The 18,475-nt window shown below is 37.6% G+C and overlaps 1 protein-coding gene across 1 annotated transcript; it reads left to right on the plus strand.

Moving 5' to 3' along the window:
• Positions 1–1,066: 1,066 nt before the first annotated feature.
• On the plus strand, positions 1,067–8,113 carry LOC118228198 (GTPase IMAP family member 4-like). Its single transcript, XM_035419536.1, has 4 exons — positions 1,067–1,241; positions 2,859–3,548; positions 6,325–6,702; positions 8,106–8,113. Exons 2-4 carry the CDS (start codon positions 2,882–2,884, stop codon positions 8,111–8,113), a joined length of 1,053 nt encoding a protein of 350 aa, XP_035275427.1. The 5' UTR covers positions 1,067–1,241; positions 2,859–2,881.
• Positions 8,114–18,475: the final 10,362 nt, after the last annotated feature.

Below are 18,475 nucleotides of genomic sequence, written 5' to 3' on the forward strand. Positions count from 1 at the left end.
TGTACTTACTTTTTATTTATTGTTGAGAATCTATGTTTAGAATTTATACTGCAGGAACGAATGGGGAGTAAGCATTCCATTGTACTTGTTACACATGGCAATAAAGAATCTTGAATCTTGAATCTTGAAGAAGAAAAAGGTTGAGGTGGATAAATTCACTGAACGTGTGGAGAACAGTTAAGCCAGAGTTCATCTCTCGTGGCTGCTGGAGGACTTGACAAAAGTGGGCCCAAATGGCAGAGGGGTTGTGGTGCAAAGATAAAGACAGGGACCACAAGGAATAGGTTTGTGACTTTGTGTATGCCACACCAGTGTGCAGGCTCTTCTGCTGGTGAGAATCCCCAAAGTGTACTGTATGTACTGGGTACATATTACTTCTCAGCAAAATCCACTTGCAGCGTTGCTTCCTTTTCTGACAAATTTTCCTTCAGATTTCTTAAAGTGGAATATCCATCCATCCATTTATCCATTATCTTTACCTGCTTATCCTGGGCAGGATGAAAACTCCACACAGAAAGGCCCAGGCCGGATTCGAACCCAGAACTTTCTTGCTGTGAGGTGTTAAGTGGAATATTGATGCTTAATATTGTGGAGATGCTTTCCCATTTTTTCATGGAGCAGTGTGGTGAAGTCCTCCAGCAGAATTTGGAGCATCCCAAAAACCTTTTCTTTGATAGTGATGGACAGTGAATTTATTCACCTCTTCAACTTTTCTTCTTCTCCCTCTCTCTAACTTTATTTTGCCACGGTGTTACAGCCCAAGACTGCCTAGTTACAATAACCAACTGTCAGCACAAAAGCCAAGCACATTTAAAAAACCCAGAAAACAAACCCAATACAATACAAACTGTCACTTGCCATCTGCACATTGTAATTTAAACTGTTTGTTTGCACGGGTGAAGAGCATTTGCTATATGGCCAAATATTTGTCTGCCACCATGTTTGATTTGATAATATTTACAGTTCTTCACACCTGAGAGACTTAGGCCATGGGAAAGGAGAAGGAAGTACTATCCTTGCTAGTAGAATGGTAGAGTCAAAAACAGGAAGTCTAAAGAGCAGTCAAGCATCTCAGTCACACCCAGGCATTCCAACAGGTATCTCTGCAGTGATGTGGGATCTTTAAAAGGTTACAGCAAGGAGATATAAATATGGATGAGTCATTAACAGTGTTCAGTCACAATTTGTTTTCAATCTGAACATTTTCCATAGTCCATCTTCTGCAGAAAACAGAAGTAAAGGTATTTAAAATCATTTTCAATTATTTTAAAGTTATTTAATATGTTTTAAATGCTAAAATTGAAATATAGAGTGAGAGAACATGGTACAGGACTGATTTAAAAAAAAAGAATCCAATAAATATATTTAGATCAAACTAATTTATAAAATACGTATTTTATGCAAATGTTTTACATGCTAAAACTATTGTAACTGAAATATGTAAAATATTATTATTCAGCAGTTGGAATAGTTCCTATGTATAAGAAACGTTATGACCAAAAGTAACTTTAAGTCACAAAAGTACATAAAACAATACCTAGTACAGATCAGAGTGCAAGAGCACACAGGACAAGTATGAGATGTTTCCAGGACAAATGTATATACATGAGCTACACTGTCTACATCAAATTGATGGGTAACAAATGAAATGCATTTTTATTTTTTGTTTATTTTGGTTTAGCCAAATGTAGATTTAAAACTATATTGGTAGTTTTGACTAAGTAGTTGTTGCAAATTGCAGTATATTGTAAAATGGTACAATGAAGCTACAGAGAGACATATCATCAGGTATATTAATATTTATTAATTTATTATAACTTGAAATGTATTCATGGCTTTTCAATAATTTGTTGAAAAGGCCTTTGTTGAGGCCGACATAAAACCAACCTAAGACATTCAAGAGATTAGACCGTCATCACAGTACTGCTTGCTCAATACAATGTGCTTAATAAAAATACTGTCCAAAATGATGAGAAACTAACATCATAATCCAATATTTATTCTATTGAGAATCATTAGGAGAATTATGAGATCTTGATTTCAGTTGTGCTTTTGGGTCTTAGATCATTTATAATGCAAGAACCAAGATACTCTTCTTCGTGTCATGCATGACAACACCCCCTAGCCATGCCAATATTCATGATATACCACGGGCTCTTGTGCCATATCGCATAATTGCATTGCATCTAAGTACTTGCATTTGGTTTAATTACACTTCATGAGATTGAAACAATTTTAACCCAATAGAAATGAGCCATGATTTTGTTTCTGCCCGGACCCTTTAACATGTGGCATTAATGCCCTGCTGGAATGCAATGGCTAGAAATGATTATAGCATAGCAGCTAACAAAGCTGAAAAACTCTGTTGGAGGTTCATTATATGTTAAAACCTGAAATGGTTTATCTGGGGTATGAGCAGTGTGGAATGTTATGGCTGATGTTGAATTATACAAATTAATTATATTTGAAGAACCAGGATGCTTACGGTGAACTGTGCCATGGATGCAGTGACTGCAAGGGCTGTGGCATTGCAGATCTACAGATGATTATGTGTTGCTATCTTTGTCTTAGTTTTGTTGTTTTTATTATAAAAAAGTTGGCAGCTCCTGAAATCTTCTAGCACTGTGCACTTTAATATTATGGTGACATACATTGCTTGATTTGCTGCTAAGCACAATGCACTTTTAACATGACCCCACTGATGGGCTTACTCCCAACTGCTTGATGTTAAAAAGAAAACTATTGCCCAATAAATATAATTGATATGATTTATGGTGGATTGTGTCTTTCATAAATAAGTCCTAGAATCTAGAGCAGGACTGCACATGATATGATGTTACAATACTCTTTCTTTTTAGGAGTTACCTGTACAGCAGGAGCCATGTCTCATGTCACGTCTCTGAAGCTTGTGCTTGTGGGAAAGGCGGGAGCTGGGAAAAGCTCGGCAGGAAACACCATCCTCGGAAAAGAAGAATTTACAGCAGGTTTTAGTTTCAATGCTGTAACTACTGAATGTCAGAGAGGAGAGGGGGAAGTAGATCGTAGGACAGTCACAGTGGTCGACACACCAGGTGTGGCTGACTTGCATGTTTCTGTGGAGGATGCAAAAGACAGGGTAGCAGAATGTTTCCCAATGAGCGCCCCAGGACCAGATGCATTCCTGCTGGTGATAAAATTGGGCCTGTTTACACCAGAGGAGAAACAAGCAGCAGACGTGATTCAAGAAGTGTTTGGTGCGGCTGCTTTAAAGCATACTATAGTCCTATTTACCCATGGAGATCAACTGGAGAACCCTGATGATCTAGAGACGTCAGTAAAGAAATGTGATGAGCTCACGATTCTTCTTGATAAAGTAAGATGGAGGTATCATGTTTTTAATAATAAAATTGATGATCGTACCCAAGTAATTGAACTCCTGAATAAGATTGATCAAATGGTGGGTGAGCGAGGACGCTACACCAGAGAGCTGTTCCAGAAGGCAGATGAGAAGAGAAAACAGAAACAGGAGAAGGAGCGCTTGAGGAGAGAAGAGGAAGAACTCAGACAAGGTTGAGTATTTTGTAACGAACAGTTCACAAAGTGCAGGGCTGGTATATACTTGACATATAATACGAAAATGTATTCAATGTATACTAACTGCAGGTCACAAAACATATTTTTACTGTCTCCTGCAGAATTGCACATTAAGTCAGGACAACTCACGTATTTAGATTAAAAATATCAAAGAGTATGCAAAGTAATTATTTTTGGTTTGGTGCTGAATGGATCTGCTTTAGGTACATCTGGGCACTAATCTATGTAACAGGAATCATGATACATATCCCCTACTAAACAGGAGAAATACCAAAACGTGCTGTTTATTGTCTGGCGGGGGATTTTTGTGAAGAAAATGGCACAAACTGCCTGTATTTCTTTAACAATCCACTTTTTTTGAATTTTAAAAACACAGTAGTTTTAAGGTCAAATATTTAGAAAAAGTCATAGAGGCAGTTACGGCATTTACAGTTTTGCAGTAATTTTGATTTTAACGTCTAAATGCCCAATAACATTGCCTTTGGCCTTTCTAACGTTAAAATATTTGCTGTCTGATTGTAGTGGAGACTGGGATCATGTTCAAGGGAAAAACTGCTCCTCAGGGTCAGTTCTCCCTGTCGGTGGGGTCAGGTATGCCCCTTACCCTAAAGTAAACAAAAGGCACTATGAGTACGATAAGTGATTTATTACCATTTTAAAATCATTGCACACGTTAAGACACATGCTTTCTTTGACATCTGCAAGTATAAACCATTGAATACAAAATCGAACTAATTTCTATTCAAAATATCATGGTGTCAGTTTTCACTTTCCCCTCACTTGCTTGTTGCTGGCATATCGTGTCTGCACACACCTTTGCCGATCTCTCTCAAAGATGCCTTGAAAAAAAATATAAATAAATATAAAAATATATACATCAATATATATTTCATTTTTTTTATTTCAGTAATTCTCTCATTTCAATAATTGTTCATTACCCCTATACGATAAACGATAAAAGAAGATGTTAACAGGAAAGACGACTACAGGCTAATCTTGAAGAAATTCTAAATTAAAAAATATTAACTGTAAGCTTATTGCTGACATAGAGAACAGTCTGTATAAATGTAATAGATTTACTCATAAAGTAGTGACTAAGCAATACAAGTCAAACCTATGCTGATTTGGAAACAGGAGATAAATGATCAAAATAAGTGTTTGTAAAACATCATGAAACCACAACTCATCCAACCCTGCTCAGTTCAGTTAATCCATGCCATTGTTATGAATGGATGATTTGTGCGTAAAATTTCTTTTTCCATTTAAGAAACACTGAGTCATTTCACTGCTCTGAATCAGATCACTGATATTGTATAATCTTTCCTGGTTTAATTTGGTTTAATAAAACTTCAGAATACTGTTGTCATTATTTCGTACTTACAGCACAGGGCATTTAAGATATTTAGCTACAGGTTTAATGGGAAATTAAAACTGGCCCATAATAAACATATTGGCACTGTTCTATTTTAATTTGGATGAAAGAAAATTCTTACAAATTCAAGCAAATTTCTCTTAGTTATGATATACCCTTGGACCCAATTTTTGAAAAAAGCGACAGCCCAGGGGCCTCATTTATAAAAAATGTTCTTAGATTTATACTTGAACTTAGTCTTAAGATCATTTACGATGGTGTGCTTAAATTCGACTCCAAAGATAATAAGCGTAAAAAATTTGAAACTTAGGCACGTGATCTATAAATCTCAATTTAACTTAAAATTGACGGAACGTGCCTTACATTCAGCGATTTCTCCTTATATAATGCTAGCACAAATGAGGGTTTAGTCAGGAATAACCATAGACCAAAAGAGAAAAGCAAACTTTCTGGAAGACCAGATCATGGCGATGGTAGAGGAGATTGAAGACAAGCAACACGTATTATTCGGTGGACTAAATAATGAGTTGACAAACAAAGCCAAACAGGTAGCTTGGGAGTGTGTTGCCGCTGCAGTGTGGCTGATCTGAAAAAGAAATGGTCTGGCCTTAAACTGCAAGGGAAAAAAAAATAGCCATACATAACCAGTAGGAAAATCACTTACGCCAAGTCTAGGCTTTGCATAGAGATAAGATCATTTCCACGTCAAAGTAAGGTTTTATAAATAACTACTTGTACATGGTTTTCTGTGTAAGTCATACTTAAAATCAAAATTGATCGCAAGTCGTTTTATAAATGAGGCCCCAGCTCTGCATATCCCGCATAGGACGTATTGTGAGAAACATTTGATTAGTATGTCATTCTCCTCATCTTCCATTGTATTGACTAGAAACACATGAGAACACAAAGCGCAGACCTCTTAAAGCGAATGGAAAGATGTAATTTGATTGGCTATGATTAAATCCACTTGAAACACACCCACCACTTAATTATTCAGGTTAATGCAGCCCAGATTCCACCTGCACTACATAGTTTATTCTGTGCACTACTCCTCTCTGGTCAGAAAATCCCAACATTCACCATTGACTGCATTGTGTCACATTGATTCTGGAAAATAGTTTTGTTGTTTGTTGTTGTGAAATTGTTTTGTTCTGTTTCCTTTAGGACAGTTTTAAGTCACCTATCAGTTTTGATTTTTCTTCTCTACTGAACTAACAATTAATTTTGTCATATACTGTGAGAGGAGTGGCATAGTGCATAGTGGCATTCCAGTCTTGGTGTTTTCTGCCATTGAAACCAAAATGTTACTAGTCTAATACTGTAAGTGATGTGATACTTGAGAGAAGAGAGTACATTAATATCAAATACTTATTCTACAGAATGGTATGAAAAACCAGAATTGAGGATATTACTGATCGGGAAGTCTACGGCAAGTAACAGGATTGCAAGCAAAATCATCCTGGAAGAGAGATTCCAGTATCCAGATACAGAAGGATGTCAAAAAATAAATGGAGAAGTGCTTGGGAGGAGAGTAAGTGTGGTTGAAACTCCAGGACTCTCTGATGCATGCAGAAAGTCAGAGAAAGAAATCATGCATGAAATCCTGTCGTGCATCTGCCTTACTTCACCAGGACCTCATGCCTTTGTCATTGTAGAAAGGTCTCGAGAGGAAAGTGCTGAGAGGAAGAACATTTTGAAGCTGACCGAAGATGCATTTGGTGGCCAGCCCTTGTATGTAATATTCCTGGCCATTGAAAGTAGCGAGAATCCTGATAAAAGCTGTGATGAGCATGTCCCTCTTACCAGCGAAGCTCCACATGAGCATGATCTATGTTCACATACATTTCATTACCCAATTAGCCGCAGGCAAGTCACATCACTGTTACAGAAGATAGACAAGAGAAATGGTGGAAGCTCCTTCACGAGTGAGATGTGTTCAGAGGCTGAGAAAGCCATCAGAGAAGCACAAGACAAAATTCTGGAGAAGAGAAAGTCAGAGATAATCCACAGGAATTGTAATATTAGGTGGGAGGGTGTAAACGGATATGAGAATAGTTTGGAATGGAAAAAGGAGATGATAAATGCCAGAAAGCAGGCAGAACAAAAAAATTCATTTATGAATTTTGCAGTGAGTTCTGTATTTTGTGCAGGAACAGTAGCAGCAGTAGGTGCTGCACTGGGAGCTGTAATAGGAGCTGCAGTGGGGGGCCCAGCAGGAGCAGTGCTTGGGGCAAAAGCAGGAGCGGGCATAAGTGCTGCGGGAGCAGTAACAAGGGGAATGGTAGGAGCAGCGTACCGATATAGATTAAGAAAATCCTGCAACATTCAGTGAGGAAACAGAAATGATTAGTTCAACTCTGCTTTATTCAATCAACAAAATCATTATAAACATTGATTTAAAGGATTATTTTAAGCACTATCATCATTTATTAAGCATTCAATAATTAGTTAAGCATAACAGATTTAATAATTTAATGCATTTTAATAAATGCAATGCATTTTTAAAACCTAAACTATAGTATCCAGTATTGCATTTTTTGTGCCCTGTGAGTTTTTGGTGATTACTTGCTGTAGTTTGTATAAGTTTGTCTCATTAATGTTAATAATTTATCTTTCCAGAGTTTTTAGCAAGAGATTGTTTTGTCAGATGTGATACAGCAAAAATGACCTGCAATTAAACAGGAGTTAATGTAGCTTGTAAAGACTGGTAACATTAGCTATTGCCAGAAAGCCTGACACAGATCAAATTTGATAAATTGTAAATACAAAATTATTTGGCTTCAAGCAAAATTAATAGAACATACTGTATATGATGTTGCACTTACCTAATAACAGCTTCTTGTCTGATTTTTAAAAAATATATTATTATATTGTACTGTGACAGGATTGTAATTTTTTGTTATTTTAATATCCATATCGAAAACTCTTCTAATGGCTTTGCCTGGGAATTTCTAACCTCTTGAAATAATGCAGTTAAAGCAGCGAGGGAAAAATACTTTTCAGATCTCATTGGGTTGCCTGGTGAACCCATCTTTACTCGGTGCTTCTGCCTGCTCTAAAGAAGACAGTGAAAGTTTTTTAAAGTTTTTATTGATAAAGTAGAGATGCGTAATATCCCAGCCTATCTCTTCTCTCCACCTGTGTGCCTGTATGTCCTCAGAGCGTTAGTCACAAAAAGCTCAAACATTGGGTTATTGCAACCACTATACTCATAAGCACTATACTCCTTAATTGCCTCAAGGATATTTACTTTGATGTTTGTGGGGCGGGAGGTGGGGGGACAAGAATAAAGACAAAAGAGATCAAATTATATTGTCTGTTTCTCAAAGGAGATGAGCTAAAACCTACATAACCAACAAGGCATTCCTTTAGTGTTTGACGACTATTTATTCTTGTGTTATGCTGCTTTTAGATTGCTTTTTATTCTCTCTTTTAATGTTTATTTTATTTATTTTCTTTCTATTATTTGTATTTTATCTCATTATTATTATTTTATCTCATTATTTCTGTTTAAAACACTTTGTAACTCTATTTTGTAAAGTGTTATATAAATATAGATTATTGTTATCACTTATTAGACAGTTATCTAATCTATTTATCTATTATTAGTCAGTTGTCTATTACCTAGCTACCTGGCTAATAGCAGCATATTTCTCGCTTACTCCTTATGTATCAGTTAATAGTTGATGTTGTTATTATGATGTAAAAGGCTAAATGCATCCTGGGTAACTGCATGCGTGTGACCCTGTAATGTACTTGCTGAAGAGAAGTAAAATAGAAACAAGAACTAAATCTGTATCTCTTCTTCTGATATGAAGAGATATGATAATGTGTTATGCAATTTCTGGTTAAATTTAAGTGGTTAAAGTAAAAAAAAAAAATTCCCCTTAATTTTTGTGTGACATGATTACTCTTAGTACGCTGAACTGAGATGTATGTATGCTGTAAATGCATCATAAATGTATTTATGGAAATATATGTATATGCTGATACGTCAAATTAAATATGCATTACTTGAAACTTTAACTGGTGATTGTCTTTTTCATTAATTTGCATTCCATTATGAAAAATTGTTTCTTATTGATAATGGTCTTGCAGTCTCTGGTGTTCTCTCTGCCTACTACTGCCAAAACCAGATGGAACGTCCCATTTTTGGACGGATTTGTACGCATTATCGTATTCATGATATTTTCTTTGTTTTTCATCGATTTTAAATGAGTATGTTTTCAAAAGTACCTATGGCTTCAATTAGGGTTTAGGACTCAAATTAGGGTTCAGCTATGGTTATGGTTAGGAAAACGATAAATCTGAGGGTTGAGGCAAGTTTACCGTTGTGTTCAGCGGTTTCAAGAAAGGTTAGAACATGGGTTCGTTTTTGATTTTGGATGAGCCGACACTTTTCTCTAGTAGTGTATGTATGTGTATGTGTACCTATGAAAAAAGTATAATATATGCATATTATTTCAGGGAAAACATTTTTTTAATGACCTCAAATATATTACTTTGAATTTGTATTATTGAATCCATGATACTTTGTTTTTAATGAGTAATACATTTTTGTTACAAATATTCCTGTGGCTTAAATTATGCTTTAGAGCTCAAATTAGGGTTCGGCTAGGGTTAGGGTTCGAATTAGGGTTAGGATTACTGTAATGCTTAGTATTTGGATTGTGTTTAGCTTTGCAAAAGGTTTGCTGATATTTTATGTAATACTATAGTCTTATGTTTATTGATATTATTACAGTAAAATATATTTTTCATGACAAATTAATTTTTTCACTTTTAGAACCACTATACAGTCTGCACATATTTGAATAATTGTAATAATGAACACATTCTTTATAGATGATTGCAGAATTGTCCCTCCAAACCAAGCTAAATTCATTGCCTATATTCATCCTGTGAATATATACATGCCAGGAGCTGGTTAATATATATTTTATTATGGAAATTCTGTTGTATGCTATACTGTACTGCATGGATACTGCATTGTGGTCCCACAATGCAATAAGAAATGGGTGTCCCCACAATGCAGTATCAATATTTGTAATTGCCACCACCTGCATTGCCATTAAAGGAGGAGATGACAGCAGAGAGTTTACTAAAATGAAACTGCTATGCTGACCTGCCGTTATGTGGCCTCCACTGAAACAAGGGATTTTTAGGGGTTTTGTCCTCCATTTTAGCCAATGGTAAAGCTGGCCTAGTTTATGTGGCAACAGTGAGGTTCACTGCTATTTCCACCTGCCATTGCAATGTTATTTTGATTTTTTTGTATGTTTAATATAATTTGCCGATTTAGTCCATACCTGAGTAGGACTCCAGTTTTCTCAGATTAAAATCTGACCTGAAATGGTGTTTGCTGTGACATTCTGCTAAGGATGTTCAATGCCACTACTGTCACAATCAAAGCAATATTAACCCTTTAGGAGTAGGATCACAAATGCGTGGTTAGAATGTTCTTAACTGAGCATTCTAATGCTGATGTAACAATCACTGCTGGCAGTCAAAAGTAATGGAGTTCTAGAACACTGACTTAAAATTCTGAAAAAATACAACATTCCAAAAAACCTGCTCTTCAAAGGGCTCATTGTTACAAGTGACCTTCAAGGCCTGGGGACACATTCCCATCATCACATGACCGAGGCCTTTCTTTTAAGAAATTTTGCGTGCCTTAGCACTCCTTACAGCAATATCCTGTAAATTCTCCTTAAAGCATATGACATCATGTTTTGGAGACAGCAGAATTGTTGTGGTCTACCGAGTCTTGTGAAATCAGGCCAGTTCTTCTTCTTTCGTTTTCACTCCACAGCCCACCGGAGGAGGACAATTCCTGCAAAATTTGTGCTCTCAGCCTCTGAATACATCTCACTCGTGAAGAAGCTTCTACCATTTCTCTTCACCATTCTGTCTATCTTCTGTAACAGTGACGGGACGTGCCTGCGGCTAATCGGATACTCAAATGTGTGTAGGTAGATTTTCATGCTCATGTGAAGCTTCGCTGGTACGATGTTCTATAAGACGCGAATGCTCAGCGGAATAACCATATTCATAATCAAAGCTGTTATCAAGCACAGGATTCTCGCTACTTTCAATGGCCAGTAACATTACATACTTCAAGGCCTTGGGCCTCATTTATAAAAATGTTCTTAGATTTATACTTGCACTTAGTCTTAAGATAATTTCCACCGGTGTGCTTATGTTTGATTCATAAAAGATACTGAGCATAAAATATATTGCTTACGCAGGTTCTAAGAAGCCCATTTGTAACTTAGGCACATTGCGACCTATAAATCTCAAATTAACTTAAAATTGACGGCAGCTGAACATGCCTTACAATCAGGGATTTCCCCTTATATTATTGTAGAACACCAGACCCAAGTGAAGCGAACCGCAACGCACAAACAATCAATAAATACATTTACTAAAATACCATGTGTGTGTTTATTTAACCCGTGTACTAATATATGCAAATCTGTGCATAAATTAACCATTTTCGTCTGGTAATAATATTTACTATTAACTAGAAATCTAGTAACGGCGATGCGTCATTACAATAATGCTAGCACAAATGAGGGTTTAGTCAGGAATAACTATGGACCAAAAGAGAAAGGCAAACTTTTTGGAAGACGAGATCAGTTAGTGTGCCCTGTTACCTTGAATTTGGACTTGCTTTTTACAAAAAGTCCTCTCCTTATTCTTCATAGTTTTGTCCAAATAACATTCCTCCTGTTTAGTAGGGAGAATGTATCTTTCTCCCTGTTATGTATCTTGTATCTTGTATAATGTATCTTTCTCCCTGTTAGATAGGGTAGTGCACACTGGTGGTGGTGGTAGTGCACTGTAGTACCTGAAGCAGATCCATTCAGCACCAAACCAAAAAATGTGCTTACATATTAATTTAAATATTTAATATTAATATCTAAATATTTTATCAAACATTTCACGTGATCAAACAGTGCATCCTAATGTTTGTGACAAATGGCATCACAGATGTTTTTGATTAGTCATTGTGTTTATTTCTTTCTGCTTTCTTAGTGCAAGTAAAAGAGAGTTTTCAGAATCTTGTCTTGATTCTGGGCTTTTGATTGCCTTTGGAGTCTGTTCTTGCCGTTTGTCAGCATGAGGACCGGAGTTGTGTCAATGAAAGTCAAGGAAGCCATTACGAGGCTGAGAAATAAGAGAAAATAAAGTGAAATCGAGTCATCCAAACTTACACCCCCTTGCTAAAACCTTCATCCCAAATCAATACAGAGATGCCTGTTGGAATGCCTGGGTACAGATGAGGTGTTTGAATGTTCTTTGGATTTTATTTTCGTTGACTCTGTGTCACGATAGATAAGTTTGCCACCTCATAAGAAAGTAATAGTTCTCCTCTTTTGCCCTTTCTTGCCCTGTGAGCCAGGCATGAGGAACCAAACTTATTATTGAAGCAAACATGTCCCTTGTCGCTGCAGAGATACCTGTTGGAATGTCTGGGCATGGCTGAGATGCTTGACTGCTCTTCAGACTTGCTGCCATTAAGTCTGTTTCATGATAGATAAGTTTGCCACCTTAAATGAAAGTATAGTTTTTATTTACCTTTGCTCTGTGAATCATTGTCTATGCCTTTCAGGCATGAGGAACTGAACTTATTATTGAAGCAAACATGGAGGCAGACAAATCTAATCAGAAAGCAGATGGGGAGATAAAGTAAAGACATTTGATAGCACCAAAAGAGAATAGCCAGGCATGCATTTAGTAAGGAAAAATGTTGATTGAAACCAGACAAAAGACCTGGCCATGGAAAACTGGTTGTGCATGGCTTTGCCCATGAATCTTAAAAACTTCTTTACATCTGGCCATGTAGCAAATTCTCTTCCCCAGAGAAACAAAACTATGTAGACACTTGCCATCAAGTGCTGATGGCAAGGGACAACTGACAGTAGCCATTAATACATAATTTATTTAAGGGGAGTGATTTTTACTGTTTTCAGTCGGCAGTGGAAGACAGATAATAATAATAACAACAACAACAATAATAATAATAATAATAATAATAATAATAATAATAATAATAATTAATAATGGAGGAAGGGCGAATATGGCGTTTATTTTATTTTGTGTTTGTGTGGGTGCACGCTCTCTCTCTCCATGCAGAAACCAATGGTGTTCCCTAGCACTGTCGCATCTACCTCCCAGGGGTGTCATGCTGGTGTGGGACTAGGACACTGTGCAATGGTATTGATTTTGGGGGTGGGGGGTTGGGGGGCAGTTGGTGGGGATGGTGGGAGACTAGCAATGTAGCCAAACAGGTTGGCTTTCAGCTGAGATTCCATATTCTTTACACCGATCAGTGATGTAGTGATTTAAACAAGACCAGGTTAAAACCTAGTATATGGCTGGACCTAACACACGTGATCCGGCTGACCAATGGTGTAACTTCATGACTCGGCCGACCAATGGTGTAACTTCATCACTCAGTCACTCGGTCACTCGGTCAATCAGTCACAGACATTCACATTTGTAGGGCTGGCCCCGCTGTTGCGGTCCAGCCAAAAAAATGGACAATCCCCGATGCTCTAGGCCCAATTGTCTGGTCCTTGTCATCTTTGAAGGACCACAATGTTTTATTTGTTTATGTATTCATATGTTTACATATGTTTGTGTGGTGCTGCTCTGTGGCAACCTGTGCAGCAGCTTGTTGTGTTTGTGTTGTTTGTTGTGTTTTCGGTGTAAATGTTACGTGTTTCTGAGTCAACTGTACCAACCAGGATTCAGAGTGTACATCGGACACCAGCTGTTTTTGTGTTGAGGCGCTCTATTTCCTGGTGTCAGTCCTTCTGTTTTCTGCAGAAACTTGAATAAAGAAAATGTTAAAAACAAAGAACATTGAAATTGAAACCGCTTACTTTTAATCAGTCATCCATACTTATACCCCCTTGCTGTAACCTTTTAAAGATCCCATATCACTGCGGAGATACCTGTTGGAATGTCTGGGCGTGGCTGAGGTGCTTGACTGCTCTTCAGACTTGCTGCCATTGAGTCTGTGTCATGATAGATAAGTTTGCCACCTTAAACAAAAGTATAGTTTTCATTTTACTTTGCCCTGTGAATCATGGTCTATGTCTTTCAGGCATGAGGAACTGAACTTATTATTGAAGCAAACATGGAGGCAGACAAATCTAATCAGAAAGCAGATGGGGAGATAAAGTAATGACATTTGATAGCACCAAAAGAGAATAGCCAGGCATGCATTTAGTAAGGAAAAATGTTGATTGAAACCAGACAACAGACCTGGCCATGGAAAACTGGTTGTGCATGGCTTTGCCCATGAATTTTAAAAAACTTCTTTACGTTTGGCCATGTAGCAAATTCTGTTCTCCAGAGCAACAAAACTATTTAGACAAGAGCTGATGGCAAGTGACAACTGACGGTAGCCATTACAGTTTTTTGCGATTGCTTTGACTCATTTTGCACAACAGAGTTTCAATGTGCAAAACTCTTAACACAGAATGCTATACTGCTCAAAATATAATATATTTGCCTCTCCGCTGCATTTGGCCACAGAATTTTAGAGTGCCTTATCCACCCCTGACACTGCTGGGCTGTAATGTCATTGCATGCCTCATCCATGGCCTGAAGGAGCGTTGCCTGCTCATATGGACGCCTATCGTATACTATATATATAAAAACTCCTCGATGGGGCTCAGAAAGGGGGGGTAAGGTGGAAGGAATTTTGATCAGAACTCTGGATGGGCTGTAAACCAGTCTCGCACAGCCAATGCACGATGGAAGTTTACATTGTCCCAGACAATGATGAACACCATCTGAGCATTTGGCTGTACGAGACGGTTGTACAGCCCATCCAGAAAATGTATTAGGCACACAGAGTTGTATGCCCCCAGCAGAGGGTCACAAGCCTCAATTCCATTGCGGGAAATGGCAGCACACATTGAGATGTTGGCTCCACGCTGTCCCAGAACATCAACAGTGGCCCTCTGCCCAATTACATTCCAGCCCCGATGCTGGCACTTGCAGAGATTAAATCCCGCTTCATCCACGTATATGATCTCACGCTGCTCTGCTCCAGCATCAATGTCCATCATGCTCTGTAATATAAAACACATGTGCATTACCGAGATAAAAATAGACCAATACTTTACTGTATGTACAATATGCAAAACAAGGTTATTTCTATGCACCATATTGTAGCACTTTCCAAATATCAATAAACTTGCTATACATATACCTGAACATATTCCACCCTCAAAGCCTTCACTCTATCTTCATTCCTTTGGAAAGGCACCAAGTAAATTTGTTTCATTGTGATTTGGTGCGTTTTCAAAATTTGCCCAATTGTTATTAGGCTGATTGAGTGGATGTTTTGGAAGATTCCGTTATCTGCCAGAATGTTTTTTTTATTTTTATTTCCTTGATCCGTATGTCATTTCTTTGAACTGCCATGTCTACTAGTGCCCTCTCCTGCTGGGCAGAGAGAAGACGGCCACGTCCTCCACCTGGTGGTGCTTTTTCAGTTCTAAAGTACAGTAAAGATTACAATTACAACAAAGATAATTCACACCCACACTTTAATATTTATTGGGATGGCAAATATGCCATCCCGCCAAGTTACACCTTGGCGGGGGCATGCCCCATACCTATACAGCACTTTTCAGGGTTCCCCACAGAAATAACCACAACAGCCAAAGACACTCAGCCCTTAAGAACATCACATTCTGTACATTCTGACCCCATTTCAACAGATAGATTTCATAAACAACTTCACATGTCCACACAATAAAGCCCCAAACTAAGGGGATTTTGCGTTTTCTCCTTCTTCTTCTTCTTCTTCTCATTATTTTTCCTGCCACCTAGGCAGATAATTTCCTCTTTTACACTAACGTTTTCTTATGCTTATATTTGCTTTATCAAAACTCACTCACGGCCACCCATATGCATTTCATGACGGCAAATGTATTCCTTTTATTAAAAAGTTACACCAGTTCACCACTGTGCCATTTCTACTAACTATATTTCTTCACTTGGGTACCGTACAAAACCTTCTTATCAGCAAATGCCACGTTTCTACATTCATGTTACCTTGCTCTGTTCTCTATCTAGCCACATACAAACAATTACTACATATGTATGTTCTGCAACTCCCCATTAAAACATCACATTTAAAATCATGACTCACTCATAATTATAACTACTAGTACTGAACATGACAAAAGCACACCAGTGCAATAGATTTCACATGTTACTTAACCCTCCACTTCAACAATTAGTGTTTCATATAGACTGTTATATATACCATTCGATAAGGAAACTAAGCTCGCTCATGGTCACTTCATTTACTTCGCACTATAGTCTGTGATCATGTCAGCCTTCACCTACATGCCCATTCTGCTAAAAACATATTGTTTCAACTACGCAATTTCATCATTTCTCCTAATTCCTCTCACACTGTTGTTATTTTCTCATATGCAAAGCCTGCTGGGACATATGCGTCTGCTCCTATTCTCCACTATCAAGTTTTCCGGTTCTAGCTTAGCAGAACAGCTAAGAGGATTCCTACCTGCAGTTAAGCCTATCAAAATGCATTAACAGTGTTATATACGTAAAATCCAAACATGAGTTTAAGAGTAAACAGTATCAGCAAAGTATATTTTTGTATAGGTTTTCGATCTTCTGACAAAACAAATGTTCTGGGAATCTGCAAATCTGCATGTGACAGTATAAATGTGTTTTGTGACCTGTAATAAGTATACATTGAATTAATATTTGTATTTTACCAACCCTGCACTTTGTGAACTGTTACTTATGAAATACTCAACCTTGTCTGAGTTCTCCCATTTCTCTCCTCATGTGCTCCTTCTCCTGTTCCTCCTTGCTCTTCTCTTCTGCCACCTGGAACAGCTCACTGGTGTAGTACCGTCCTCTCTCACCCACCATTTTATCAATCTTATTCAGGAGTTCACTTACTTGAGTATGATCATTCCTTTTATTATTAAACACATGATACCTCCAATTTACTTTATGAAGAGGATATGTGAGCTCCTCACTAGTCTCATTTTAGTCTCATATAATTAAATGATAGATGTGCCAAAGGTACTGTTTCCACCATTGTAATTTCAGCAAAGTTGAACCGGCACTACCATAATACTGATAGGAGGCGGACAAGAAGAGGAAAAAGATTTTTTGAACTGAATAATTTGCTTCCCCCCCCGGCAAGTAATCGCTTAGTATAGACACGGGATCATGATGCTTTGCTATTTTTATTGTCTGTAGATAGGAGAGAAGGTTAATTGCAAACCCAAGTAAAATAGTCTGAACTGTTTTAACCCAATTGACACCATTCAGATTCCTTCAGTTACTAAAAGTGAACATTTGTCCACAGTGTTGGAGAAAATAGGTTTATTCTTTTAAAACTGTCAGTAAAATATATACCCACTGCCTAAATGGATGCAGTGTAAATGCTATGTACAGTGTTGTGTAAGTCTCTCTGGATAAGGACGTCTGCTGAATGCCTATAATGTAATGTACTGCACATATGACAAAATTTACAGGCCATTTGGTCGCTCATGTGGAGGAGACATCTTGAAACAATAAGGAGGAAGGCAACAGCCTAAGTTGTTGTACTTACAATAATTTCAAAAGGAGCACATCCTTAAGATACATAATCTCTTCAAGCGATTTTTTTCTTTTTGAGAATTAATTTGCACTGTACTTTCTTTTTTTAACTATGGGTATACTGGCTTCACTGTTGAAAACTTTTGCACCCTATCATTAAAAAGAAAAAAAAAAGTTAAAGAAAAGGATGTCTGTGCTTTATATGATCGAAAAACTCTGCAGCAATTGCTATGTTACTATAGTGATTGTGGGTTGAAATGCTTTCTGGGAGGCATCTCACTTTGGTCCACTTGGCGTATGAACTTACTGGAGCATTTTCTCACCCACTGGACTTTATTTCTGCCGGAACAAAGAACGGATAACCTTGTGCCAGCCCTTTTGATTGTAATACGGGCAAACGATCGACAAAATTACATTAAAAAAAACAAAAAACAAAAAAAAAAAACTTATAATCAAAGGCTTGAATTTTTGTCCCTGTTTTAGTTATTTCAGTCATGGAGCAAAATTATTCTCCAAACTAGCATTGATGCCTCTTCCTGCTTCTTCAGGCCAGGCATTCAGGCCACAGTGTCTGCAGGTATTTGTGGTTTCCTCTCAGTCAGCAGCCAATTAAGGCCTTGTTGAGAACAAGGAGTGTGGACTTTCTAGCCAATCAGTGACTTAAATGAATCGTTCTTGCTGAAACACAAGGAAAACCAGCATGCTGTGAAAGGTAGTTATGGGGAAATATGAGCTGAGCGTCCACATCTTGTCAGTGACTCGTTGATTTAAACAAATTATTTTGTTTTGCTGTGATAAGCGAAACCTTTTAATTTGTGTACTCAAGTCATTGACTGACAGCTGTTGCACACGTGTTTTTGGGGAAAAGGAACGTAGAATGATTCGTTGGTTTGAGAGAGCAGAAGATCACGAGAC

This window comes from Anguilla anguilla, chromosome 5, assembly GCF_013347855.1.
Source record: "Anguilla anguilla isolate fAngAng1 chromosome 5, fAngAng1.pri, whole genome shotgun sequence".
Taxonomy (NCBI): Eukaryota; Metazoa; Chordata; class Actinopteri; order Anguilliformes; family Anguillidae; genus Anguilla; species Anguilla anguilla.

What these genes read in the sequence shown, in the direction of transcription:
- LOC118228198 (XM_035419536.1), top strand. Translation starts at nt 2,882, where the DNA reads ATGTCTCATGTCACGTCTCTGAAGCTTGTGCTTGTGGGAAAGGCGGGA. An exon ending in AGAGGAAGAACTCAGACAAG is followed by an intron (nt 3,549 to 6,324) that starts GTTGAGTATTTT and finishes CTTATTCTACAG; the next exon opens with AATGGTATGAAAAACCAGAA.